General features: G+C 35.8%; 1 protein-coding gene across 1 annotated transcript in view; it reads right to left on the reverse strand.

Annotated features, from left to right (window-relative positions):
* Positions 1 to 24,670, reverse strand: part of DIAPH3 (diaphanous related formin 3) — a 200,972-nt gene that overhangs the window by 49,235 nt on the left and 127,067 nt on the right. Inside the window, exons 25-27 of the mRNA XM_009085265.4 lie at positions 21,247 to 21,382; positions 5,545 to 5,640; positions 5,051 to 5,110 (exon numbers count right to left, since the gene is read on the reverse strand). Of these exons, the coding sequence (XP_009083513.2) occupies positions 5,051 to 5,110; positions 5,545 to 5,640; positions 21,247 to 21,382 (292 nt within the window). The remainder of the gene's footprint in view (positions 1 to 5,050; positions 5,111 to 5,544; positions 5,641 to 21,246; positions 21,383 to 24,670) is intronic.

The raw sequence follows: 24,670 nt of genomic DNA on the forward strand, positions 1-24,670 counted from the left end.
CGTGACATGAAAATTATCCTATTGTGTATAGATTTACTGAACAAACAGCTATAATAATTACAACCATCTCTTACCATGGAAGTTTGATTTCAATATAAAAACAAGACCTTTTTGTCACCTTTAGAAATGTTGTCTACAATGCAATTACTGATTGCGACAGAAAGATTTCTTTCAACCTCTGCAGTCTCAAAAAGCAATCTGTATTTTTTTGCTTGCATTTCATTACAGCTTTTCTTTACTCACAGCATTTTTAATATGATCAGCTTGTAAAGATAAACTCTGATGCATTTGAGGTATGTGTTTATGTGCAATCAAAGCTGCATCTCAAATTTGTATTCATGCAATTCAGGTGGCATTAGCTTGGCTAATGCTACAGCAAATAAATGCATAGCCATAGCAGCAGAGAACTTGATGCAGGCTGCAAAACCTGACCAAAAACTTAGTGAATAATGCAGCTTTCTGTGCTGCAGTAGGCTCTGCCCTTCCTTGGATATGCTGCTCCATGTATCTGGACTCGAGTAGCTTGAAGTAAACCTACAAGCTGCAAATATGCCTTGACTCTTGTTGAAAATAACTGAAAAACTCAGATCAGCCATAGCTGTTAGCTGCTTGAAATGATCTTCTAATGTGCAAAATCCTGATCACTGAAAATTCTGTGCTTTCTCCTGCTTCCTAAATAAAATAAAAGAGCTCCTCTGTTAGATGCTATTGAATCCTAAGCACACCACTAAAACTGTACCAATACTTTGCTTGTGCCAGACATTGCTCTGAATTGGAATTACAGCAAAAGCACGTACCACAATATTTATTGCAGTCCATGGTCCTTTGCAGTTAAAGCAAACTGTAACATTAACACATAGTTTTGCACATAGATGTGATTCAGTAGGTAATTTAAAAATCAAAAAACACAAGGAATGGGAATAAAATATACCAATTGTAACTATATCCACTAAAATCTAGTGTATATTACTTGCATTCTTAAGGAATTAAAACACTTCCAAGACTTAGAAATTCTTAATGTGTATTACTTCTGTTAGTTATGCAGCAGGAATTTTTCTCCACAAGAAAAACTGTGACTTGATGGGCCTTGTCACAAGCATTAAAAATACAACTGGTAATTCTGGTCACAAAAATAGAGCAGATTTAAACTTGACAAAACCTACATATCACAGAATCACGAAGTTGGAAGAGCCTTTCAAGATCATTGAGTCCAACCCATGCCCTAACACCTCAACTAAACCACAGCCTCAAGTGCCACATCCAATCTTTTTTTAAACACATATTTTTTTAAACACATATCATGTTAGAAAGAGGCAATCTGTTCAATAACAGAAGAATGCATTAGGATTGAAAATAACATACATTCAGCTATCATGGAATGTGGCATGAGAACGAGCATTCTTTTTTAATGAGCAGTACCAGCAGAACACTACCAGAGATTTCAGGGGAGTCAACAGATCATAAAGAGAAAAATGGCCCACGCATTACCCAGCATTTCATTAATTATTGCTCTTTTTTCCCCCCTTAAGTAGTCTATTTAGTTAAAGAAAACAATTCCAGTTCTCAGTTCTAGACCTGAGCAGCATTGGCTTGCTCCTCTGTATTACATTGTTTTACAGGGTTTGGCTAAGCCTGAAAAGCAAATGCTACTTTGACACCTTGTGTAGCATTGTACTGACGGTGACACTGGCAATGGTTAGAAAAATTTCCTTCCTGCTTCCATTTATATGACAGCTGTGGAGAAAGTGTGCATTCAGGCTGTATTTCTCTCCCTTGTCATGCTCCATGAGACATGGAACCAGTTTCCTGTCCCATGTTTGTGTGGGATAGAGTTAATTGCCTTCCTAGTAGCTGGTACAGTGCTCTGTTTTGAACTGAGTCTATGAAGGATGTTGATAACACACCAATGTTTTAGTTGTTGCTCAGCAGGGCCTACCCTAAGTCAAGAATTTTCAGGTTCCCATGCTCTGGGATGTTCACATGCTCTGCACGTGCCCTGCTCAGTGGGCAGAGGCACAATAAACACTGGGGGGGGAGCATAGCTGGGACAGCTGGCCTGAACTGGCCAAAGGGATTCTCCATACCACGTGGCATCAAGCTCAGCATGCAAACTGAGGAAGTTGGTCAGTAGATGTTGATTGCTAGGAAGAGACTGGCTCAGCATTGGCCCACAGTGGTGAGCAATTGTATTGTGTATCACTTGTTTCTCTTGTTTCACTCCTCTCCCTCCTCTACTTTTTACTCCTCCTCCTCCTCATTACTATTACTATTACTATTACTACGACTATTATTATTATTATTATTATTATTATTATTATTATTATTATTATTATTATTATTATTATTATTATTATTATTATTATCCTATTTCAATTTCAAATATTACACTGTTCTTTTCTCAACCCATGAGCTTTACCTATTTCCATCCCATCAGGGAAGACAGAGAGTGTGGCTGCGAGGCACTCAATTGCCAGTTTGGGTTTATAACACTATTTATGCTTGGATCTGATTTGGTTTCCACTTTTGTAAGAGAAATATCTCTAATAAAGATGAAACTAGACTTTTTAAAATTTGGTTTGTTGTGTTTTGAAACAGAATTTTCTGAGATTAGTTAGAACTTGAAGGCACTTGCCCAACAGAGATTACTCCACTCTAAAGGATTCAGGACAGCCATTTCAAGTCATGGCTTGTAATTCTTTTTAACTGTATGATGAATCCTAGGTATGAATCTGCAGTATGCATTAATAGAATCTATCTACTATAAGTGAATCTGTCAGTCTCAGCAGAATAAACAGTAATCCAACCAGTTACCAAACAGCCAAAACCAGTACAGAAGAAACATGGAAAGTGCTTGAATTGCTACTTAAGGACTTTCAGCAATCTCCACATATTTTAGCTTTACAGTAAGACAGTGGTTTTTTCCTTTGATATAAAACTTGGCATCCATTTGAAGTTTTAGGCTGGGAAAAAAAAAATCAAATTAGGAACAACCAAGCAATACTTCTGTCTAGTAACATATCCCAGTTTTTCTGAAGTCACAGACTTCGTGCTTGCATGCTGTATACATAATAGACCATTGTATAGAGCATTTATCACTTATTATACACATATAGATAGAAAGAACAGGCTATTGAGCATGTATGTATGTCAGATATAAAGTGCAAGAAAAAAATGATACAGAGAACAATAGTGACATACATTGTTGAACCCAGAAAATTAAAGAAACTTTATCATTATAATTCCTATCTTGACTGAGCACATTAACATTTTTAAGGTTATTATTACCATTTTTCAAAATTGACTTTGACACTCAGAGTCTAGCATTCATTCTAGACAGTATGTAACCTAAATGACCATATACTTTTACGAAAAAGGAAAAAAAAAGGCTTTGAACTCACCATAATCTACACCGGGTTTGGTGCTTTATTTGGCTCAAGATAGTAAGATGTAACACATAGACATTGTGACAAGTGTCAACAAATCAAAAACATGCTCATCAATTCCTTAAAATCAAGCTCAGATCTGTACTAGCCTGTTTCTGAACCAACAGGACAAGTGAAAGAAAAATTGAATTCATTTTAAATTGTCTTAGAATGAGACTGTCTCAAAATGCTCTACGGAAAAACTGACTTTGGTAAAAACAAAAAAAAGTTCTAAGAGTTTACTTTTACTCTTCTCTCCAAATTAGACATCTGAACTTCAAACTTTAGCACCAAATGCTATCCATCTGATGTACAAAGATGGTTCAGACTAAGATTTTTCAGCATTAAAATTTTGGTGAGTGTGAGTGTTTTTGTCGTTTTGTTTTTTAATCTGAAACATGGCCATAATGTTTGACCAAAGGCAGTTAAGTTTGAAAACTGGAAGCTACAAGTCTGTCTACAGACAGCTACTTAGATGGAATGGGCTGATAAGAAGCAATCTTCAATATGAGTGCTCCTACAAGCAGAACCACTTACAGGATAAATTCAGATGTGCTCTACAGTCATTACTTAAATATTAATATGTTATGTGCTAGACAAGTACCTGTCAAATATACTTGATTTCTCTTTGATCCAATTTCTGTAATTATGGACAAACTGTCCTTTCAGCTCTATTTTCTTCAATTTTGTTTTTATTTGCCAAATTCAACACGTTTGGGTTGTTGTTGGTTTTTTTTTCAACACTCAGAGAAATAAACACTTACACATGAGGTAAAATTAATATAATCAATTTTATGACATCTGCTTCATAAAACCTGTAGTGCCTTTAAATATCAAAAAATATTGCAATCTGCTTTAAAAACTAAGAAAGAAGATCTTTCCCCCCCATTATTCAACTTTCTCTTTAACAACAGGACTACAGATATAAACTTTTTCCTGAGACCACTAGTCATGAGCAACTGAGTCACTCTGGACTCCTCAAGCTTAATTAGAACACAGCCAATATAGCAATATTCTGTAGACTGACTATCTAACAAAGCTAACAGGCACCCACACCTACACAGTAACTTGCAAGAACAAGTCCTACTGATTACAGTGAGATAGTTCAGCAGTTTACAAGTAAACATTTACTATAACTTTGTTGAGTCAACACTCATTTTGAATTAACACTGATAAACAATAGCTTAAACCATTCCAGCTATAGTACCAAGAAAACCAAGACAAAGAAACACAGAATGAATTCCAAAAGTTCTCAGATTCAGTATAATAGGCACTTAGTAACTAACACTTGAAACATTACAAAATCTCTGCTTTCTATTACAATTCCATAAACCCTAAAAAACTTGCATAATGATTCTTAAGGATTACAAAACTATTACAATTTAAAAACATAATCAAAATTTAAATAAATAAAAATCCCCCAAAAGATAGAAGAGCTTTGCAGAGGAATTAGTAAGTATAGTTTCAGGATGTAATATTCAGATGACTCCTTAAAAGCAAGTTCCAATATGGCTTAGTACTCCACTAATGTACAAAACTGAAAAATAATAGCAGCAGTCTTGAAAGTGCAGATCAACTACATAAACTAAGCTAAGAAGTGCATGCAATTCATGAATATGGTTCATTACCATGGTTACAAGCTTTCAGCACAGGCCGCTGGGTGGTTGGACTGAGATTTTGTGGTGTGTCTGCAAAAGAAAAGAAACAATGGAAATGAAACATGTGCTTGAAAGCTACCAGAGTATTACAACATTACAAAGCAGAAGTTAAGGAATTTAAGAATTACTAGGTATTCTTGGAATAAATGACAGTTATATACCAGAGAAATAATTTGACTCAGACTTGCTTACGGAGCAAGATAACTGTCACTTCCCCCATACAACTATAAAACCTAAAAAGTTAAAGTGCATTTGGCTGTATTGAAAAGTCTTGTCATAATGATCTGGCTATAATAAGTTCAGTACATTAATTTCCAGTCTTACTGACATAAGCAACAGTCTGAACATCCCTGAAAACTCATTGTACAAACAAATTAAATCTGACGGTATCTAAATTCTAGAGCACTGGACCCATAATGCTTTTAACTTTCTCTGGAAAATAAAATCTAAAATAGAATATTCACCTTTGGACCTTGGTGTCCTTTTCCTTCGGTCTCGAAAAGCCGCACCTGACTGCAAGGCCTCCAACAGGCTATCCATCACTCCAGTCTCCTCACCTTCTGTAAAGGAAAAAGAAAGAACCCTCTTGGTTACCATAGCAATATCAAAGCATAAAGAATAACATCAAAAAAAACCAATAATAATGGATACCAATATTATTATTAAAACAATTAATTTCAAACTTCAACCAGTGCTTTAATATTTACGAATTGCTCTCTTGCAATTAACTACAAGAGATTTGGTTTTCTAGAGATTGTACTAGACCAAATTCTATTCCCCACATTTCACATTCTTCTTTCTCTATATGGAGAGTCAAGCAGAGTTTTAAGCGAAATGTCATTTAACTCATATTTTCATTTCAGTACCCTTCTACAAGTGCAAATAATCAGTCTCATGTCAGCTTTCGAGAGCTGTCCTTTATATGATTTGTTACATTTGACAAAAGATATTGTGATAAAAACTTAAAATTGCTTCTCAGTAGGGAGCGGATTGAACAGTATTGGACTGGCTAGGATATACTGATATCCATAGGCAGCTTTAATCAAAAGCCATTTTCTGTTTACATTTAAGAACCTCTGGCTAATATTAAATAATTGATGTAGTTCAGGAAAATTCTACTTGTTGAATTATATACTTATAATGCCTAATAATATACACAGGTGCCTAATAACCCCCAAAAGAATTATGAATGTTACCCTGAGATGGTAACCAAATGCAAGTATTAAACATTCTCCTTTTACTTCCTTTAATAAACATAAGAAAGTGTTTTATTTTTTTAACCTTGTTACTCCATTGTATGTATGCATGGGAGGACAAAGAACAGAACCCAGGGATTAACTATACAACAAAAAAAACCTCCATGGAGGAATAAAGAATTCCATGATAGAAATCTCATTATACCCCACTGGGCAAAACTCCCTAGGTTAACACACATCTTGGATAGAGTCAGCAGTTATTGCTAACAGTGAATATGCAAATCAGGATCTAAACCACCTGGTGCATGTAACAAGATGCTGAGTACAGGGAGACAATCACTGCCCTGATCCTGCTGGCCACATTACTGCTGACACAAACCAGGGTGCCAGTGCCCTTATTGGCCACCTGAGCACATACTGGCTCACTTTCAGCTGCTGTCAATCAACACCCCCCAGGGCCTTTTCCACTGGGCAGCTTTCCAGCCACTCTGCCCCCAGCCTGCAGCGCTGCAGGGGATTACTGTGACCCACATCCAGGACCCACCAGTTGGCTTTGTTAAACCTCATACAGCTGGCCTCAGCCCACTGATCCAGCTTGTTCAGATCCCTTTGCACAGCCTTTCTGTCCTCCAGCAATTCAACACTTGTCATCCAACTGGGCGTCATCTGCAAACCGACTGAGGGGGCACTCAATTCCCTCATCCAGATTACTGACAAAGATACTAAAGAGGACAGGGCCCAACACTGAGCCCTGTGGAAGGCTACTCATGGCCAGCCATCAGCTGGATGTAACTCTACTCACCACCACTCTTTGGGCTCAGCCATCCAGCCAGCTTTTTATCGAGGAAACAGTAACCCTTAGTTCTTCTCTTTTCTCTATACTCTGCACTACCAGACTAGTTTTCAACCTTAGACAAAAGTGCTACATACAAAACCAAATAAGTGAAAATTAGCAAATAAATCATAATTTTGCCTAGCATTTATATTTATAGCAGGTATAGAAAAAACATGAAGACTGAAATATAGAATGTTTTTTCATTTTTCTTTGTGTTTGCTATAATATGCTTTATTTATTACACTGAAGTTTGCTCTCTTATGACTAATGGACTATCGCACCCATTAGTAGGGCTTGGAATACACCTTATAAAAAAGCACACAGACTATGTCTTTGGCTTCCCATTTGTCCAGGTTTGGATTTTGTTTTGCCTTTTTTTATTTTGGTTTTGTTTTGGTTCAGGGTTGATTTTGTGGCGTCTTTTTTTCTTGTTCATTTGGTAGGGGGTTTTTTGTCCCTTGTTTAACTTTCTCCATCTGATGTCATGCAATTCTCTAAAATACTAATGTCTAGAATGAATACAGTCAGTGAATAGTTTCAAACCCACATGATGCCTAAAGAAAATTTGAGCCAAGCCATTAGTTGCATTAACAAACACGAATGCTGGAGGAAAGCTTATAAGCATTTTGGGTAATGGCAATTCAAACAATACTGAAGAGTATCACAGTCACCAAAATGATACCTTTAATATCTATGGAAAAGAGTTCATAAGTTTTATTTTAGGAAGTAGGAAAACCAGAAGAAAAATTTCAATGCTATTTCAGCATGTCATCTGTTTCCTCTTAAGCCTGTCCAAGACTACTACAGATTTAATAGTAATTTCAAAAACTTAACAATTTTCAGTATAAAAAACCCTGATTACTATAAAAAGGCTAATCAAACATTTTTTTTAAAAAGAAGATTTAAAATAATGCAACAGAAATATTGCAAACCCACAACTTGTAAAGCTGTAATATTTACCTGGACTATTTTTCACACTTATCTGAAATATTCTGGCAGTCACAAAGTGGATTATAGATTAGTGCTACCATTGTCATACAAAACAGAAGAATAAATTGTAGTAGATTGAAACTTGAATGAAAAAACTCATCTAATAGTTGCTCTGTACACATGAATGTATTGAAACAAGCTAAGCACTGCAAATAAAAGCACATGCTTAACAATCTCTGAACCCAAAACATGCAGAAAGCATGGTTTTCAAACTCATACAACTTCAGTAGGCTCCAAATTCTGGTTCCTGATACCTACATCAGCAGCTGATTGTGACAACTGCGGCCAAGTTATGCAGGTAGCTATCAGTACCCACACATTAATAATGTTGCCCAAGTGCCTATGATGGGCAGATTAAGAAGTGAGAGTCTGCCATGCAGTATGTGAGAAATCTTTTAAATTACCTTGGGAAAGCTGTATACAATGTTGCTACCATGCCAGTACATGAGTCACAAATACTGTTCAGTATTAACACTTCCTACGGGGTCTTGAAATCGGCTTTCACAAGCTGCTGCAGATGACTGGCACCAGTGCCAACCAGCTTCCTAATTAGTCATGTGTATCAACCTTTTGATACCATAGAACTAGGAATTCTGGTTGGCTTGCAGATAGCTACATAGTCCACAGTAATTCCTTTGAGAAAGATACCCTTTTATGATTTAAATGATCTCTTTTCCCTCAATTGCAGAATAGAAGATTTAAACACTATTTAATATCATACCTAATTAAAACTCATACAACTGTCTTTTAAATGCCATCTAAAGGAGAAGTAAACTTCCCCAAGTAGCCGGTGAGTCTTGCCCTTGACATTTCAGTGCCAAGTCAGATATAAACTACCTAATTTCATAATTACATCTTTTAAAATGTTAAGAATATTAAATACCCTTCTCTTCTAGTGCAGTGAGTATCATTAGCTTTACATGTGCACCTATAATGTCTTATAATGATAGCAACAGATACTGCAGTTAGTAGTGACACCTGCATTTCACATACTTATAAAGAACAAATTATATACACCATAATTCCAGGAGCAGTAGTCCACTGACATGATAGAATCACAAATACCATTAGCAATGTGGTCTTAAAAAAAGAGTGTTGTAACGATATTATTTTGGGTGAAAAATGCTTTATTTTTACAGTTCGCCTAAACCTGTCCAATATAAAATAAACCACAGAATACCAGGACTCCAAAAGTTCATTTTACCAGGAGAAAACATAATAATATGCCTGTTTCCTTTTTCATTGAATCAAAGCTTTTTTCAGCTACTCTTCTCACAAAGGAAAATAACAAGAAGCTTCAGAAAAGCAAACCCGGGATACTTTAGCATGGTTACTGTTGATGCTGCTTACTCAATCTCACTTATGAGATTTAGCTACAGGAATTTGGACTATGATCTTCAACCTGTCTTTTTTTATTGCGCTGCAACTACGTGCAGCTTTTTGTTATACTGTGGGCAATGAAAAGCAGCTCCTAAAGGTAAACACTAAGTTTTGTGCGAAACTAAAACCACACAACTTGGACAAATACGTACATTAAAAAAAGACCTTACAGATTCCATTCCTGTTACAGAAGGAAAAGGATGCAAAACCTCAAGAGCTACTCCTGAAATTAGCTGGATAGCTGAACTTAATTATCTTTGTTTCATCTTTGACATAACTCCATAGCAGCACTCAAGCCTTCATATATATTAACAACAAACTTAGAGTGCTGAAGCTATTGGATTTGTTTTCCCCATCTTAAGATTTAAATCCTCTCAATTCAGCAAATACCAGAATTTATACTTTTTTACTCTTGTTTGCTAGAATACAGACTGCTTTTTTTCTTCCTCTTCAGCTCAGGACATCATTCAAGTTAGACATACTTCACCCAGTTTTTGACTGACTAAGATGTAAGCCCTTCACAGCCTACTTCCAGGTTTAGATCCCTCCTGTCTTGTGCGTTTATGTACAAAAATGTCAGAGGTAAATGATTACCAGGCTTGGGACAGTGACAGTTGAGATGATTCCAGACTATTTGCATAAGCAACAAAAAGAAAGTTACATCTTTTAACTTTATTAACCTTTAAAGACATCATGAAAAGTCCTTTATATTTGCTTTTACAAGGTAAAGACAGATTTTGATTAGTGCAGGTTACAAAGCATTGCTCAGCTGAATAAAGGACTCCATCTAAATTTGAAGTAACATTCTCTGAACAAAATCTCAAGAGGGAAGCTTTAGCCATGTGTCATTTTGAATGATTTAGGCTCCAGGAAGCAGAACAGTAGATCACAAAGAGGAAGATAATTGAAGCCATCAGTGCAGCAGTGGGCTCCAGTGTTTTGGATGTGAGTTCCATCTTTTCAGTCTCAGAGTGTAAGGCAGATTCTGTACAGATGTGAGCAATTCATAGATTCCTATTCATAGTGCTGATGTGAGCAATTTCTAGATCTTTGAGCCACGTATATATCAGGGCAGAAGACTTTTTGAAGGCTTTTACATTGTAAACATAAAATATAAAGCAATCTTAACGTTTCAATGTAATATTGAAACATTTTGGTAGTCATTTAGCACTGAGCCTTCATTCCAATGAAATCCAGATATTCAAATTTTACAAAGGATTTGTGGGTTGATAAGAGCAACTTTGTCAAGAAAATGCACAGGATACATAGACTTCAACTTGAACTTTTTATAAGGCTTTGAATTTTTTGGAGCAAAAGCCATAGCAACTTAGGAATACATGCCTATCAGTCTGACTTTCAATAGCAGTGCACAAGCTAGAGCCATGACCCAGAAAACAGGGATTCCTTTGACACTGATAAAATTTTGGAAGAACCTTGTTACAATACAGTAAGAAAAAGAAAATTTCCAGTGTACAGTTAAAAGCAGAAACAGGTGCCAGTGTGCCTTGAATGGACTGTCTGAAAGGACAGCTCCTTTTAGATTTAGAAGTATTAAATGAAACTTCAGAGAAGTATCACTATTTGCAGTGACTTCAGGCAAAGGACACACAACAGCCCTTCCAAAAGCAAAACACATGCACATAGCTTACGTTTCAAATCAACACTCTAGTCCAGTATCAGAAGAGTTACATTTCTTACTTATGCCCAACACAAAGTAGAAGGCCTTTGATAGTGCTTCAGAGCCCTTGGCTAATCTAAAAAGGTATGATTTCTCCTAATGACTGATGCACCCATTCCATAAATTTAGCTGAGAAGTGTGGGTTTCATGCCATCTTGTTTGATCTTGATAAACTAGTCCATTGTTGAGCTGTCCTAGAGTGCATTTATGGTTTAGAAAAAGATACATTTTGACTCTAATCATAATAACAAAGAGGGCTTCGAGCTCCAGAGAGCTTAAAACAAGTTAAATTCAAAATAAACTCCTCCCTTCATGAACCCTGAAAGACAGCTGCCCCTTTCAAATCAGCTGTTGTAATTAAGGTTGATACCTACACAAATTTAATTTAAGATTGCTCATATGACAAAAACATGGTAAGAGGTGTTCTTTACCACAGAGATACAAAAATAGTTCAGTGGTGTAAGGTACCAATTCTGGCATCTCGGTTGGATCAAAATTTCCCATTTAAGTAATGAGACTGAGAATGATCAAGAGAAAGCAATAATCTTAATATTGAGCTTTTTATAAAAATGTAAATAAAACATTTCTCATGTTCATTGTGAGTCTCTAAGTCCCTTCTTTCTATGACAACAGAAAAAAAGCCACTGTAAACTCACACTGAGTTTTCCACAGAGATTATCCAGTTTTATTTTTATTGGTGCCAGATCCAGCTGAATGACTCTAAAAGCAAGTGTTTCTGAGAGATATCTAGGTAAACTGGACTTAAAAAAGAATTATCAAAAAGCTAAGCCTTTAAAATTGTGTACCCCAGGACTTGATACTGAGGACAATATTTATTACATCTTTGTTCATGACCTGAATGATGGAATGGAGTGCAGTCTGATCAAGTTTGCATATCGTGCAAAATTCAAAATAATGGCTGACCCATTCAGAAGAACCTTGAAAAGCTTGACAGGTAAGCACCCTAATGAACTCCAACAAATGACCTGTATGTGATGAGGCGAAACCTCATCCAGGAGAACAGATGGGGGACTAACTGGCTGGAAAGCATCTTTTAAAAAATAACTGGGGACTATGGTAGACAACATACTGATCATGGGTCAGTATTGTGGCTCTGTGGCAAAGATGACCAAATAAAAACATTGCCAGCAGGTCACAAGAGGGCATCCTTCCCCTCTTCTCAGCACTGGTGAGACTCATCTGCAGTGCTGAGTCCAGCTCTGGCACTCCTGTACAAGAGAAACTCAAACATATCCAAGCAAAGTCAAGGGCCACAAAGATGCTAAAGAGATTAGAGCCTCTCTCATATGAGAACACACTGGGAGAGCTGGGGTTGTTCAGCCTGAAAGGAGAAGGCCCAGAGGGATCTTATCAATGCATATCAACACCTGTGGGGAACAGTGTGGGACGTAAAGGGGACTGCGCCAGACTCATCGCAGCGATGCCCAGAGAGGACAGAAGCAATGAGCACAAACTGATTACAAAGAGGTTACCTTTTCACTAAGTCCACTGAATTTTGCATACACACCTACTCTCTCACCAACTCAACAATACAGGTTAGTCTAGAAATACATTTTATGTTGCATTACCTGCTAATGTTTTTAAAAGCCACTTAAAAGACTCAGTGTTTTTGTAGCCCTTTTCCTATTCGCTTGGGATGCTCTGCCTTTTAGTGGGAAAAAAGCCTGCTAAATTGAGAACAATGCTAAGTTTCTTTCAGTTTTATTTAACCACTTATAACTGAAACAGATCAGCCTTATGCACTCAGATTATCTAAGGCTAAGATTTGAAAGAACTATTGATTACATATGAAGAAGTCAGTCAACATGTCTTACTATTAAGGAGTTTCCCATTTTCTTTACACAACACAGCTCCAATTACAATGACAAGAACACAACCAATCTGCTTTCCAGACTAGCCAAAATCTAGCATTTTCATTAATTTTGTTTCACAGGGGGAAAAAAATACATACTTCTATTATTGAGATGAATCTATTACAATTTCATTTAAAAAGCAGGAACAGCAACTAAAGGAGCATTATTAATTGAACATAGCTTCTTAAAAGTATATATAGAGCTGGACATAATACATCTGTGTGGATATGTGTGAACATTTATCTCTTGGTTACTGTGTGCCTCTGAAGAAGCTTATTGAGCCCAGTACTGTTTCCATTCAAATTTATAAACAGGCAAATAAGAAAATATACACATTGATTGCTCAGACTGAAAGCTGTGCTACAGAGATGACGGGCTCAAGAAAATTTTCAGGTTAAATACTTTTTCATGGGTAGAGTGATGAAGTTCTGACTGGGCTGCATGACTCAGCTTACTCTAAGGAAAACTTCTGGGCAGCTTTGGGTGGGAAAGATCTTTTGGTCTTGGGTTGGGTAGGTGTAAATGCCTAAGAATACCCAGAAAAATCAGATCAACAGCCCACCTACCCCTGCATCCTTTGTGCACTAGTAGCCAATAGCAAACATTTATACAAAGGACAGGATAAATACATAATTACATTTCTAGAATGGTCTCTTGGTCTCCAGCTGTTCATGATTCAAAGACTTGGTATTTGAATTTAGTAGCCATCAATAGAGAAAAGCTGCCAGAGAAATCAAGTAACTTTTGTCAGCAAGCTTCAGAGCAAGAATATTTTGGTATGCAGTAACAAGGCTGTACTTCTGTACAACCACTGAGGTATTGCTGAGTGAAGATAAGCGTCCTAGCAAGCAGCATAGTAATAGAAGCAGCAGCAGACTCAGTTTGAAGGAAGAGTCAGAGACATGACCTTCCCATCAGCCAGCTTTCCAACAATTACAGAGCAAGTTCTTGGCTCTTTTACAACCTTGAACTGAGGAAAGTAAAAATAAAGTATATCCTCCAATTCTTTAGTAAGGATATTTATTCCTCCCTTCTTCTGCAACTTGAGAAAAGAAACGTTTGATGATACAGAAAAAGCCCTGAAAGAATAAAAGCATCATATAGAAGAAGGGAGAGTCTAGAGGACTCTGATGTCTATCTCCTTACAGAGGAGATGTGAGGTAGTATTTGGAGTAGGAAATGCCTACTCAAATCAAAACCTGCTATCTGTACAATCATTAGAGTTGTTAGAGCTCTTAATCCCAGAGATGCCTCCAGAGATTGTAATTGTTTTTCATGGTAATGCCATTTTAAGTGTTCAGCATTGTTTTCATATTTGTTGAGAAATTTTACCGCTATACCATAAATGGCAAGCCTTATGAGAATATTCATCTACAGACATTACTTTATTGACCCTTAATTTTTTCAAAAGATTTGTTTGTTCTAATTATTTTTCTCTCTTCCAAATACAGCTGTTATTTATTTTCCCTTGGGCTTTGTGTAAACCTCAGTTTCACAAACAGTTTTCAGCTGCTATCTCCAAAGATTCCACTTCTAAGTAAAATTTTCAAAAGGAAAATAACTGTTTCTTCTAAACAACTTGCTCTTTTGGAGCTTCTACATAGTACAAACTAACAGCAGTTGCTGCATTCTGAGCCCATGGGCTGCAAATAAGTGCATGAACCTCCATGTTCCAGAAGACTTAACACCTTTGACATCTTGTTAGAGCACAACCTGTGACTATTAGTTGTTGATTAGATTAATATACATTCAGATCAGTTCTACTTTTTTTTCACTAAAAACATCAAATTCTGTGAACAGATAAGGTTTTGCTGTATCTCATCTTTTGCTGTGGCTTCTGCAGATGTTTTACATCAGATGTATCACACTGAGTCTTTTAGGTTTTTTTTATTAAACATACCTGTATTTTATCATTCTCTGGAATCTTTTTCAAGCATATATGTGCCAATTATTCTTGAGGGAACATCTGGATGTTCTTGGTAATTTACCCAGATTTATACTTTACTGTCAAAACAATGCAATTGTAGCTGAAAAATTACCTCCATACTGAGGGAAGTATCAAGTGATATCTCCTTTCTGGTGGATTTGTGGCCAACAACATCTCTCACATCTCTTTCCTCATATGTATGACTTTCTTTTTTTTTTTTTTTTTTTTTTTTTTTGTAAACAGACATTTTGCAAAAATTAGATCTTCTCTCCAAAATTGGCATGGGCTTACTACCAACTGTCCAGTAAATATTAACATGAGTAAATACTGTGTAAGCAACTCTAAAAGGTCTCAGAGTTCTTTCTGCCATGCCACTGTAATTTAACACAGGAGGAAGAGCTTACACTCCTCGCAGTTATGGAAAAGAGTTATTTCCCACTGGCCTCCTAATAAAAGTGATTCTTAAGAATGAATTCAAATAACAGAAAGTGACCTCAGGAATCCTCTTGGTGAAGAGGCTCCAATTTGAGGATAAGTGGAGGCAATCAGGGAACAAGAGGAAAAAGTTACCAGCACCAGGGAGGAACCAACTTGAGTGGAGCACTTGAAATTCCAAAAGGGGAAACTACCTGGAGAAAATAGCTTACACACAATGCTTGTAGGATATTAATAATATATCCTTAGGACTTCTTCATATATATCATTGTCAGATCTTCCGTCCCCTTTAAAACCAAATTCAACTAAATTTACTAATTTAGTTGAATGAAACATACTCCTAAATTCCCAAAAGCCAGTAATATACATGCTATTGTCCAAAAATCTGTATTTTTTCAGGATATTATCCCAGCAGACATTCTGAAAAAACAAATTGCCAGCATATGTTAGAAACTAATGATGTCATTTCAATGGCTTTTGCAGTCCTTCACTCCCCTCAGAGGAAAGGAGTACTCTTGAGGAATATTGAATCCCTTACTCCAGTGAGAACAAATTAATAGAATGGAGGTCTTACGAACCTGAGCTAAGCAGGTAAAGTAGGGTCTTTGAAGGTACCTACTAATATAAAAAGCTTTGAGGATTTTTAATTTATTTCAAAGGCAAGCATTTTATCTGTTGGAATCTGAACTTTAATTACCTAATTACATTTACTGCTTTCAATTTTTAAACCATCAGTAAGGGCATCCATGGTGTCTTTTTGTTTTGCAGAACACTACAGAACTAATGAAAATATTCATATTGTTCAACTTAGCAGACAATAATAAAGCAGTAAATATTTGAAGAACAAAGCCTAAAATGCTCTTAGCAAGTTTGTGAGACAGGAATGTGGGTTTTTTTAACCAAAATGAGATAAACAATATAAAACCTCTGCAAAAGAAACGCGGCAAAATTGACTGCAAATAAGGTCATAACTGTTTAAATGAACTAAAACTTATTTAAAACCAGATCATTCTGATAAAAATGAAACTGAATAACACAACTGAAAACAAACTAATACGCTATATCGGAAATCAGATATTCCATTTTGGCATTACTTAACTGCTTGCAAGAAAAGGGCAGTCTTTGTAAATACCCACTGATAAAAGTGGCTTGTTACTTAAATAGTATTCAAAGTAAGACACAATTAAGATGCCACAATGATGGAGTTCTCAATTATATTACAATAAATTTAGCTGCTATTATCTCAGCTATAGAATTCTTTACATTCTGATAAGATCAAAATAATTGATTGGTGTGCTTCTACTAAGAATCTGAACAGCATGAGGAAGTATGTATCTGAATGTTAATAGTATGCAGACAAGTGGCATTTACATAAAGATCCCCTTTCCCTGGCTATTTACCTTTGGAAGGGTAGTGTGCGATAGTTTGATTTGGCTTCACAAAAGCAAGTAAAGCATCTCATGATGAATATAATTTTGTAGTCCAGAGAATATTTAGTGGACTTATTTTATTAGCATAAATTTCAAAATGCTAAGTATCACTCACTACTTAGTTAAAATGTTTACTGAATTCCAGTTACTTTTCAAGTTAGGATGGAGCTGAAAAGAAAATATGAAGCTGATACTTTTAGTACATAAACTGAAGATTCACAGCCCTCTTTATCAGTGAACTATTTGAGCTGTAACCACTAGGACATGAAGGTGTTGCTAAGATGTGGAGATAGAGACTTTTAGCAAACTACAGTTTAGAGGTGCATAAATCTGACACTGGTTGCAGGTCCAAATCTCAAAAACAATTTGCAAGAGGGCAAATGAAGCAATTCCATAGAATAAGAGAAATCTATGGTTTTATTAGCAGAGGTTAAAATATATATTGCAAAGCCTACCTAAAATGTTCAGGTTTTTTAAAAACATGCTGTACTGCATATTCATAAAACACTACACACTTTATAAACTATAAAATATTAATACACTTATATCTGAGATATAAAAAAATTAATATAAAACTTCACAAATACATATCACAAAGTGCACATACTTATCTGATTTTAGAAAATTACCATATCAACACTGAATTTGATACAACAGTATGGCAAAAGAAGCCTGATATAGAAGCATGGATAACAGAGTATACCTGGGATCTAGATGACTCAGTTGTCGCCTGCATATCAAAGACACAAAACAGGCTAAGAAAGATTGTTATAGTTTGTGAGAAGGCCAAGATATTACAGGACTATCTTGGAACTCATATTTGTCATAAATGTCTATTACTACTAACAAAATTATTGTTTTCATACTGAAGAAATTGGTTTAAACTAAAACAGAGGAGTTACCTATAATCCAGATTGGTTTTATTTTGGGTTAATATGACCTTTGTAGTTTTCATTTTTTTCTTGTGGTTTATTCAGAACTGGTATAAATACAGTCCTAACATGCTACATGCAAATTAATGACTCAAATCACATACTGGGTATACTTCAATAAAATTTATATTTTATAACATATTACTTTATGATAAGTTTTCCTGTGCATGGCAGAGAGGTTGGGGGTTTATTGTCCATTCCAACTCCCTAGCATTCTATTATTCTATGATTCTATATTAAGTTTTTGTCAATGCAAAAAAGTCAGCAAATACCCCCCGAGCAACTAAAAACTTTTGCAGTATTATGTAGGTTACTTCTATGCAAAATTAGTTTCCTCCACCTCATGCAGCCAAAGGTAGCATGATAGGCAACAAAAACCTGCTCTTCAAAGAGCTTCCAAAAGCAGATGAAAGATGAACAAACCCAAAGAAAAGGACGTCAAGAACAAAGCAGAATCTGGGGAAGGTTAGATGTCTATTTTGTAAATGAGACCAGTGGTTAACAATGCATGTTTAGGATGATGATACAAATCCTGTTTAAGTACTGGATGGCACCTCAGGTCTTGAAAGGTATGAAGTATAGGCTGAAAGAGAAGCTCCAGAATCATAAAGTAGTCACTAATGGCTAATTAACAGACACTGAATAAAAGCACAACCGCAAGCACTGTGAGAGATTACTTTACCTCAAGAAAAGGAGCAGCAGCTAAGCAAGAGAGAATCAAAGGCATTGCAGTGGCCTGGAATGCTAACACACCCTGAAGCATTTTACATCCTCTAACCTAGCGATTGGCAAGAGAATTTGAACTATCTAGAAAGTAAACAATTTTATAAAAGAATAAGATCCAAAACTGTGCATGGGGAAGGAAAGTGAGATGGTAGAGTAGGAAAAAAAAAGCCTACTTCCATTCTAGCTTCCCTTGCAGAAAACCTCTGAAATTTCAGTATGTCATCTTGCCAGCTAGGAACACTATTGGTAGACATGATCACCAACACTACAGTATCAACCCCACGGGATTTTATCCTGACACAGATGTTAAGACAGACTATGAAGAGGCAGTGATTGATAGGTACTAAGAACCAATTAAGGGTAAGATAATAGCACAACCAGTGCTGCTAATGACTGTCAGCCCAGTAAAGTGGGATTGGATTTTTTTTTATTGCTTTTGTTGTTTTGATTTTTATTGCTGTCACTGCTTTTCAGAGTGTTTAAAAGAAGTTTAAGAGAAACAATTAAGAAACCATGAAGTAGAACATAGTATAGGGATTCACAGCCACTCCTAATCTTCAAATAATTTTCAGTTAAAACACCATGTTACTCAAAAAAAAAAAAAGAGTTAAGGTGTAGAATACAGTATGATCTATCCACTGAGAAAAAAAAATATTGAAGAACCATTTAGCATATATACTCTCATCTTATCTCTTCTAACAAGTATACACCTCTTTGAAACCCCAAAAATAACTTCTGGGTTGGTTACATCAATGAGTTTTACTTGAGCGATATTTGAAATAATGTTCCTACAAATCTAACATGTGATCTAGTCACCATATCAAGAAATAATAGGCAGCAAAAATCAGTTACTCCACAGTCACACTACAGGTAAGAGTGTTTCAATATTTTGACAGACAGAGGACCTGGTAATGAATTTTTTAGCAGATCAGACATGACTGATTTACAGATTCCTAATGAGAAGACAGCCTTTCAATGAACAAATCATAGCTAGGAAAAAAAGGGAAAAAGGAAAAAAAACTGTTTTTTTTTCATTGGCTATGTAACTCCAAAAATCAGAGCTACATTATGCCTCCAATTAAATACTGTAAGTATGATTTTGGGAAGACTGTCAAAATAATAACAATAATCATCCATAAAAAACCAAAACAAATAACCTTATTTTTCACACATTTGTTGTTGTCCATCCTGACAAACAAACCTACCACACGTGCTTTCCTTCCCACTCCCAAAATTCTGTAGTAGACTTAAAAATACGTTGCAAAAAGGCACATGAAATGTCATAACGCATCAGTGGCCAATTTAGTCAATATCAGGCTTAAGACATTTTTAGCTTGAGGTGACCCTAACACCATCTTCTACTATCTGCTGTTTAGATCAGTCATTCCAAACTGAACCATCAGTGATTCACAGGACAAGAAACATTTTTCTGTACACTTGCATGATATCAAAACCCCAGGTTACTTAAAGACAAGTAGAGGACAAGTACTTAGTTCCCTGCCACATCAGCTGAAGTGGACGGGTTCACTATCAGAGGCCTACATATACATGTGTATATAACACATAAGTCTCCAACATTGGCACCTGTTTGCTGGGAAGATTGAACATGACATTGTGAAGAACAGGACTTGGGAGCAGCTTTAACTTGGACTAAAAGACTATTAATTTTCCATCCAAAATGCTATCAGTCATACATACTGAGAGAAATCTGAGAGAAATCTTGTTTGAAACATTTCCAACCACGCATAAATACAGACACCAATTTTACCCCTCTCTAGTCTTCTGCAGCCTCCTCTGTCTTCTGTGAGCATTGAAAAGATTGTCACTGGTGGTTTTCTGATTTGGTCTTGAATTGTACTTAGAATCTCTGTGCTCAGAGAGCAGCTGCCTGATTTCCCACAAGAAAGATTTAGACTCACACCTCAAAACATGGACAAGCTTATAAAAATGAATCAAAGACTTTTGGTCTGAAACATCTCTGAAACTAAGCACACCTACTCTGGCTATTAGTGAAAACTGGAAGAGACAGATAATCATTTATGCCAAAGGTGCCAACCAGGCTTTAGGTAGGGAACTGTTTAACAAGATCTGCTCAGGAAAAGAAAAAGAGAAGCTCATGGCAATTTACACAGTAAGTCATGTATCATTCTGAAGGACTACAGAAGCTCAGTCTAGGATAAAATACAGGCATATAGAGGATCATCAGACACCTCTTTTAGCAACAGAAAACTCACAGCATCTGCCATCTCTTTTGGTACAAAAGACAATACAGCACCAGTAACTTTTAAAATGCATGGCTGAGGGGGTTTTTGAGGTGTTTCAATAGGGACCTGTTAAAATAACAATTGACATACTCAAAGAAAAATACCAAGTAATTCAGGAAGAGCTTAGTCTTATAAAAGAACAAAAATGAGTATGTAACCTTAATTAAAGAAAATGGCTTTGTGATCAGGAAAATGTCTTTTCTCAAGAAACATAAAGGGGTTTGAGCATAACTGAACTTACACGTGGTCACACAAGGTTCAATATATTCCAAGGGAAAAATAAAAAGCAGCAATTTGAGTTATTTTAGAACTCAAAACCCCCAGTGATTAGGAAAGGTCATTAAAAAACCCCAAAATTTAAACACCTCTTTGCTAAAAACTTTAATCCAAGAAAAAGTAGTCATCTATTTTGGTTTTTTCTCATAGCACATTCAGATAATGAAAAAGTAGAAGATTTCTAGTAAAATGCTTGGTCAAATGTGTTTGCTACATCACTTACCTGTTTTCATTTCTAACAAGCGTTTTTTCTTTTGTTGTCTCTCTAGTTTTTCTTTTTCTGCCTTCTCCTTAGCTATTTTAGCACGTCTCTGTTTTTCTTCTGCTTCCCTTCTCCTCATATTTTCTTTTACTGCTTGCTATGAAAAAAAGTAATAGAGTTCCATTAAAATGGAAGTCCTAGCAAAAACAATGCTGAACCTTAAAAACAAAGAAAAAAGCTTTCAAACTGTAACCCTTAACTAACCTTAATTTATCAAATCAAGTAAGTATTTCACATTCCATATTTAGAACATTTTATTCAGAAGAGTAAGCAAATCCAGAATAAATACATTAAAAGCATACTAATTGCTCCTAAATGAGGATTATAAATTAAGCAAGAAATTCATCTTAAGAATACACATGTAGGAAGAATTCAAAATGTCTAAACCATCTTGTTCTACAAAAATGCATGTTACCATTTATAGTTCTAAAACAATTTCAACACTTTCTTCTTTCTCATGCTGCCACTACACCAAGCAAAACAAGGCTGCCTGTGTAATAGTATTGCATTTTTCCTATTCTTATCAACATATGCATTAATTCACTAGGTTTAAAAATTCTGGTTAATATCTGTACAATACTGTTTATTTAGAATTATAAATATGTACTCCAAGACTTCCAGTGAAGCTAAAACAGAACAATGAGTTTCAGAGTTTTGAAATTAAAAAAATTTGCATATTCAGACAATAAGCAAAAAAAATTCTATTACATTCAATACATTTTAACAAAAGTATTTTGGGAATACCTTTTCATTATTTTAATGTTAGCTATGTACACTGGTAAACTCTCAGTGCTCTAAGAATCTACATTGCATTAAAGTGCACCTACTCTTCATTGCAGAAAGTTGGTATTTTTTCAGAACAGCTACATAGAACCCTGGCTTTGATAATATAAAAGTGTCCCTTCTTACAAAATGGCTAACATCTTCACAAGGTCTGAGGCACACACTGCAATTTTGCAGCTCATTTGTTTTTAGCGGGAAAACATCCAGACTGCACTCAGGAAAGAAAAAAATGGACTGACAAGTGTTACATAGTACAGACAAAATGTGGACTACAGCAATACTTGCACAGGCACACAGGCACTGTTTGCAGCATCACTGCCATAGAGAGTGACCAAAAGAAGGGAAAAAAAAAAACTATCACATAAAGCTTGTGAAGAAATACTTGTGTTGGATAACTGAAGAAGAATAAGCTTTCCATCATGAAAAATGACAATGGAATGGATTTTTTATACAAAGCAAAACTGTACTTTTACAGTGACTCCTCCAAAGTCACCTCTGTCAAATTTCTTGGTTCAGGAGGAAGAGGGTAGATGCTTCCTAACAAATGCTAAAATTTTTGATTAAAATAATTTCAACAAATGATTTGCTGATTTTCAGACTGGGCAGTATGCAGAATAAATTACTGGATAAAATTCAAATGGAACCTGGTACTTGACAAGTACACTACTGGCAGAAATTACACACTTTCCTTACAGAGTGACCAAGGAAACTTCTATTTTGCACACACTTTTTATCAAAAAATAATCAGTAGGACTCAGCCTCAGATGCAGTCATTCCAATGTAGATGTCTATTCTATTTAATGACACTGAACAAGAGGGACTGACTTAATAACTTATACCTTCATATGCAGTGCAAATTGGATGCTTTGGAGTATCACACCTTGCCCCCAGCCTTTCTCTAACAGGAAACCAATTTTCCACAAATTCTATGTCAAAGCTTAAAATTTCAGGCTGAGGATGTCTTGGGTACTATTTAAGACACTTCTCCAGGATACCAGGTACTTCTGTTGTTACATCTCCTTTGAGGAATCAGGTAGATAGCCCTCCAAATTCCACTAAATGAATTAAGTATGGATCTCCCTCGACTAAAACACAAGATTAGACACTCAGACTCTCATACAAATATGCCCTAAGGCCAAATTCTATCCTACGTGTCCCATGTATTTTCAACACAAAATGTAAGTGGAATGCCAAGACCTAGATTTGCCAAACTAGAGGCATTATTGGATTCTCTCTTGCAACTTCCAGGGTAATTTCTAAGTTTTATTTAAGTATTTGCTTCATATAAAAGAAAAACAGTCCACAGAACACTTTTACTTGGTTACTCTTCTTCTGGTTCTTGAAATTATGTCTCTGCTGAAGAGTAACCTAGTGCCAATAGGAGCAAGGGGTTTCTATACCCTAGGATTAGCCTGATTAGCCTAGTCTTGGACAGAAGAGCTGTTACCTCAAGGTGTGCTTGCTGCCTTTTCTACAACTGGAGGAAAATTCTAACCATTAGACAATTTCTTCATCATGAAAGCTATCCTTTCAAGGAAAGGAATGAGCTTGTTAGCAGTACCCATGATGCTGTGAAAGTACACAGGGAGGTTAACTGGGATATCTGATACCTAAAATGTCCCACTGAGTGTACCAGTAATTTAGCTGTGGAAGCTAAAGCTCTGAAGGCATGATGCTTCACCCCTTTTTTTGGTTCTGGCCAAGTAAATATACTCTAGATTTGGTGCTCACAGAGTGCAAATAATAATTGTCACAGCTACCAAATAACACTGAAATACTAAGTGCAAAACAAAGTTAGCTAAGAAACTCAAGTTTATGGCATCAGATTTAAACACGAGATTTTTAAAACTTTTTAATAAATTTTCATTAATTAAGAATGGAAAAAAATAATTATAAGTAGGAAAATACTTCATGTAAATAATCAACTTTGCATGACAACAAGTTGACTGAACTTCACTCTCCTATACCTACTGGTGACAAGTCATCTTTTAGTTTGGGCTTCATAATAATCCAATGATTTTTCAGCACTAAATTTACAAGTCTTCTGAACTAAATTTTCTAAGATAACCATCATCCTCAGTTTCTGTCAGTAATAAACCCCAATACCAAACAATTGTGAAAATCAGCTCATTTGTCTCATGCTTGGCACCTCAAAAATCTTTTCTGAAAAGTCTCAAAACTGAGCAGCTACTCAAGATTTTGATTAGTGTCATTGAATGATAGGGGGTTTCATGCCTTATCTACACATCTTTTTCATATAGCCTTCAAACTGCTCTGCAAGACAGAATTATTAATTTTACTCAAGGTTTCTTCTATCATGCTCATCAATAATACCTTACTGTTTTGAAGCGTTAATTAATCTATCTTCATGAAGCTGCTGTGAAGTAGAGGCTAGCATCAGTGCTAATTTTAAAAACACAAAGAAGAAATATGAGAAAATTAATGCAAATCACAACCACTTTCTTAGAGCCTCCAACTCAACATGAACCTAAGCATTTAAAATTCTACAACATTTGCATTGGAGGTATGGTTTAAACATCAGAAATTAAAGTAATATAACTATTTTGTAATATTTATTAATTCTGATATCAGACTACTGAGT

This window comes from Serinus canaria, chromosome 1 (assembly GCF_022539315.1).
Source record: "Serinus canaria isolate serCan28SL12 chromosome 1, serCan2020, whole genome shotgun sequence".
NCBI lineage: Eukaryota > Metazoa > Chordata > Aves > Passeriformes > Fringillidae > Serinus > Serinus canaria.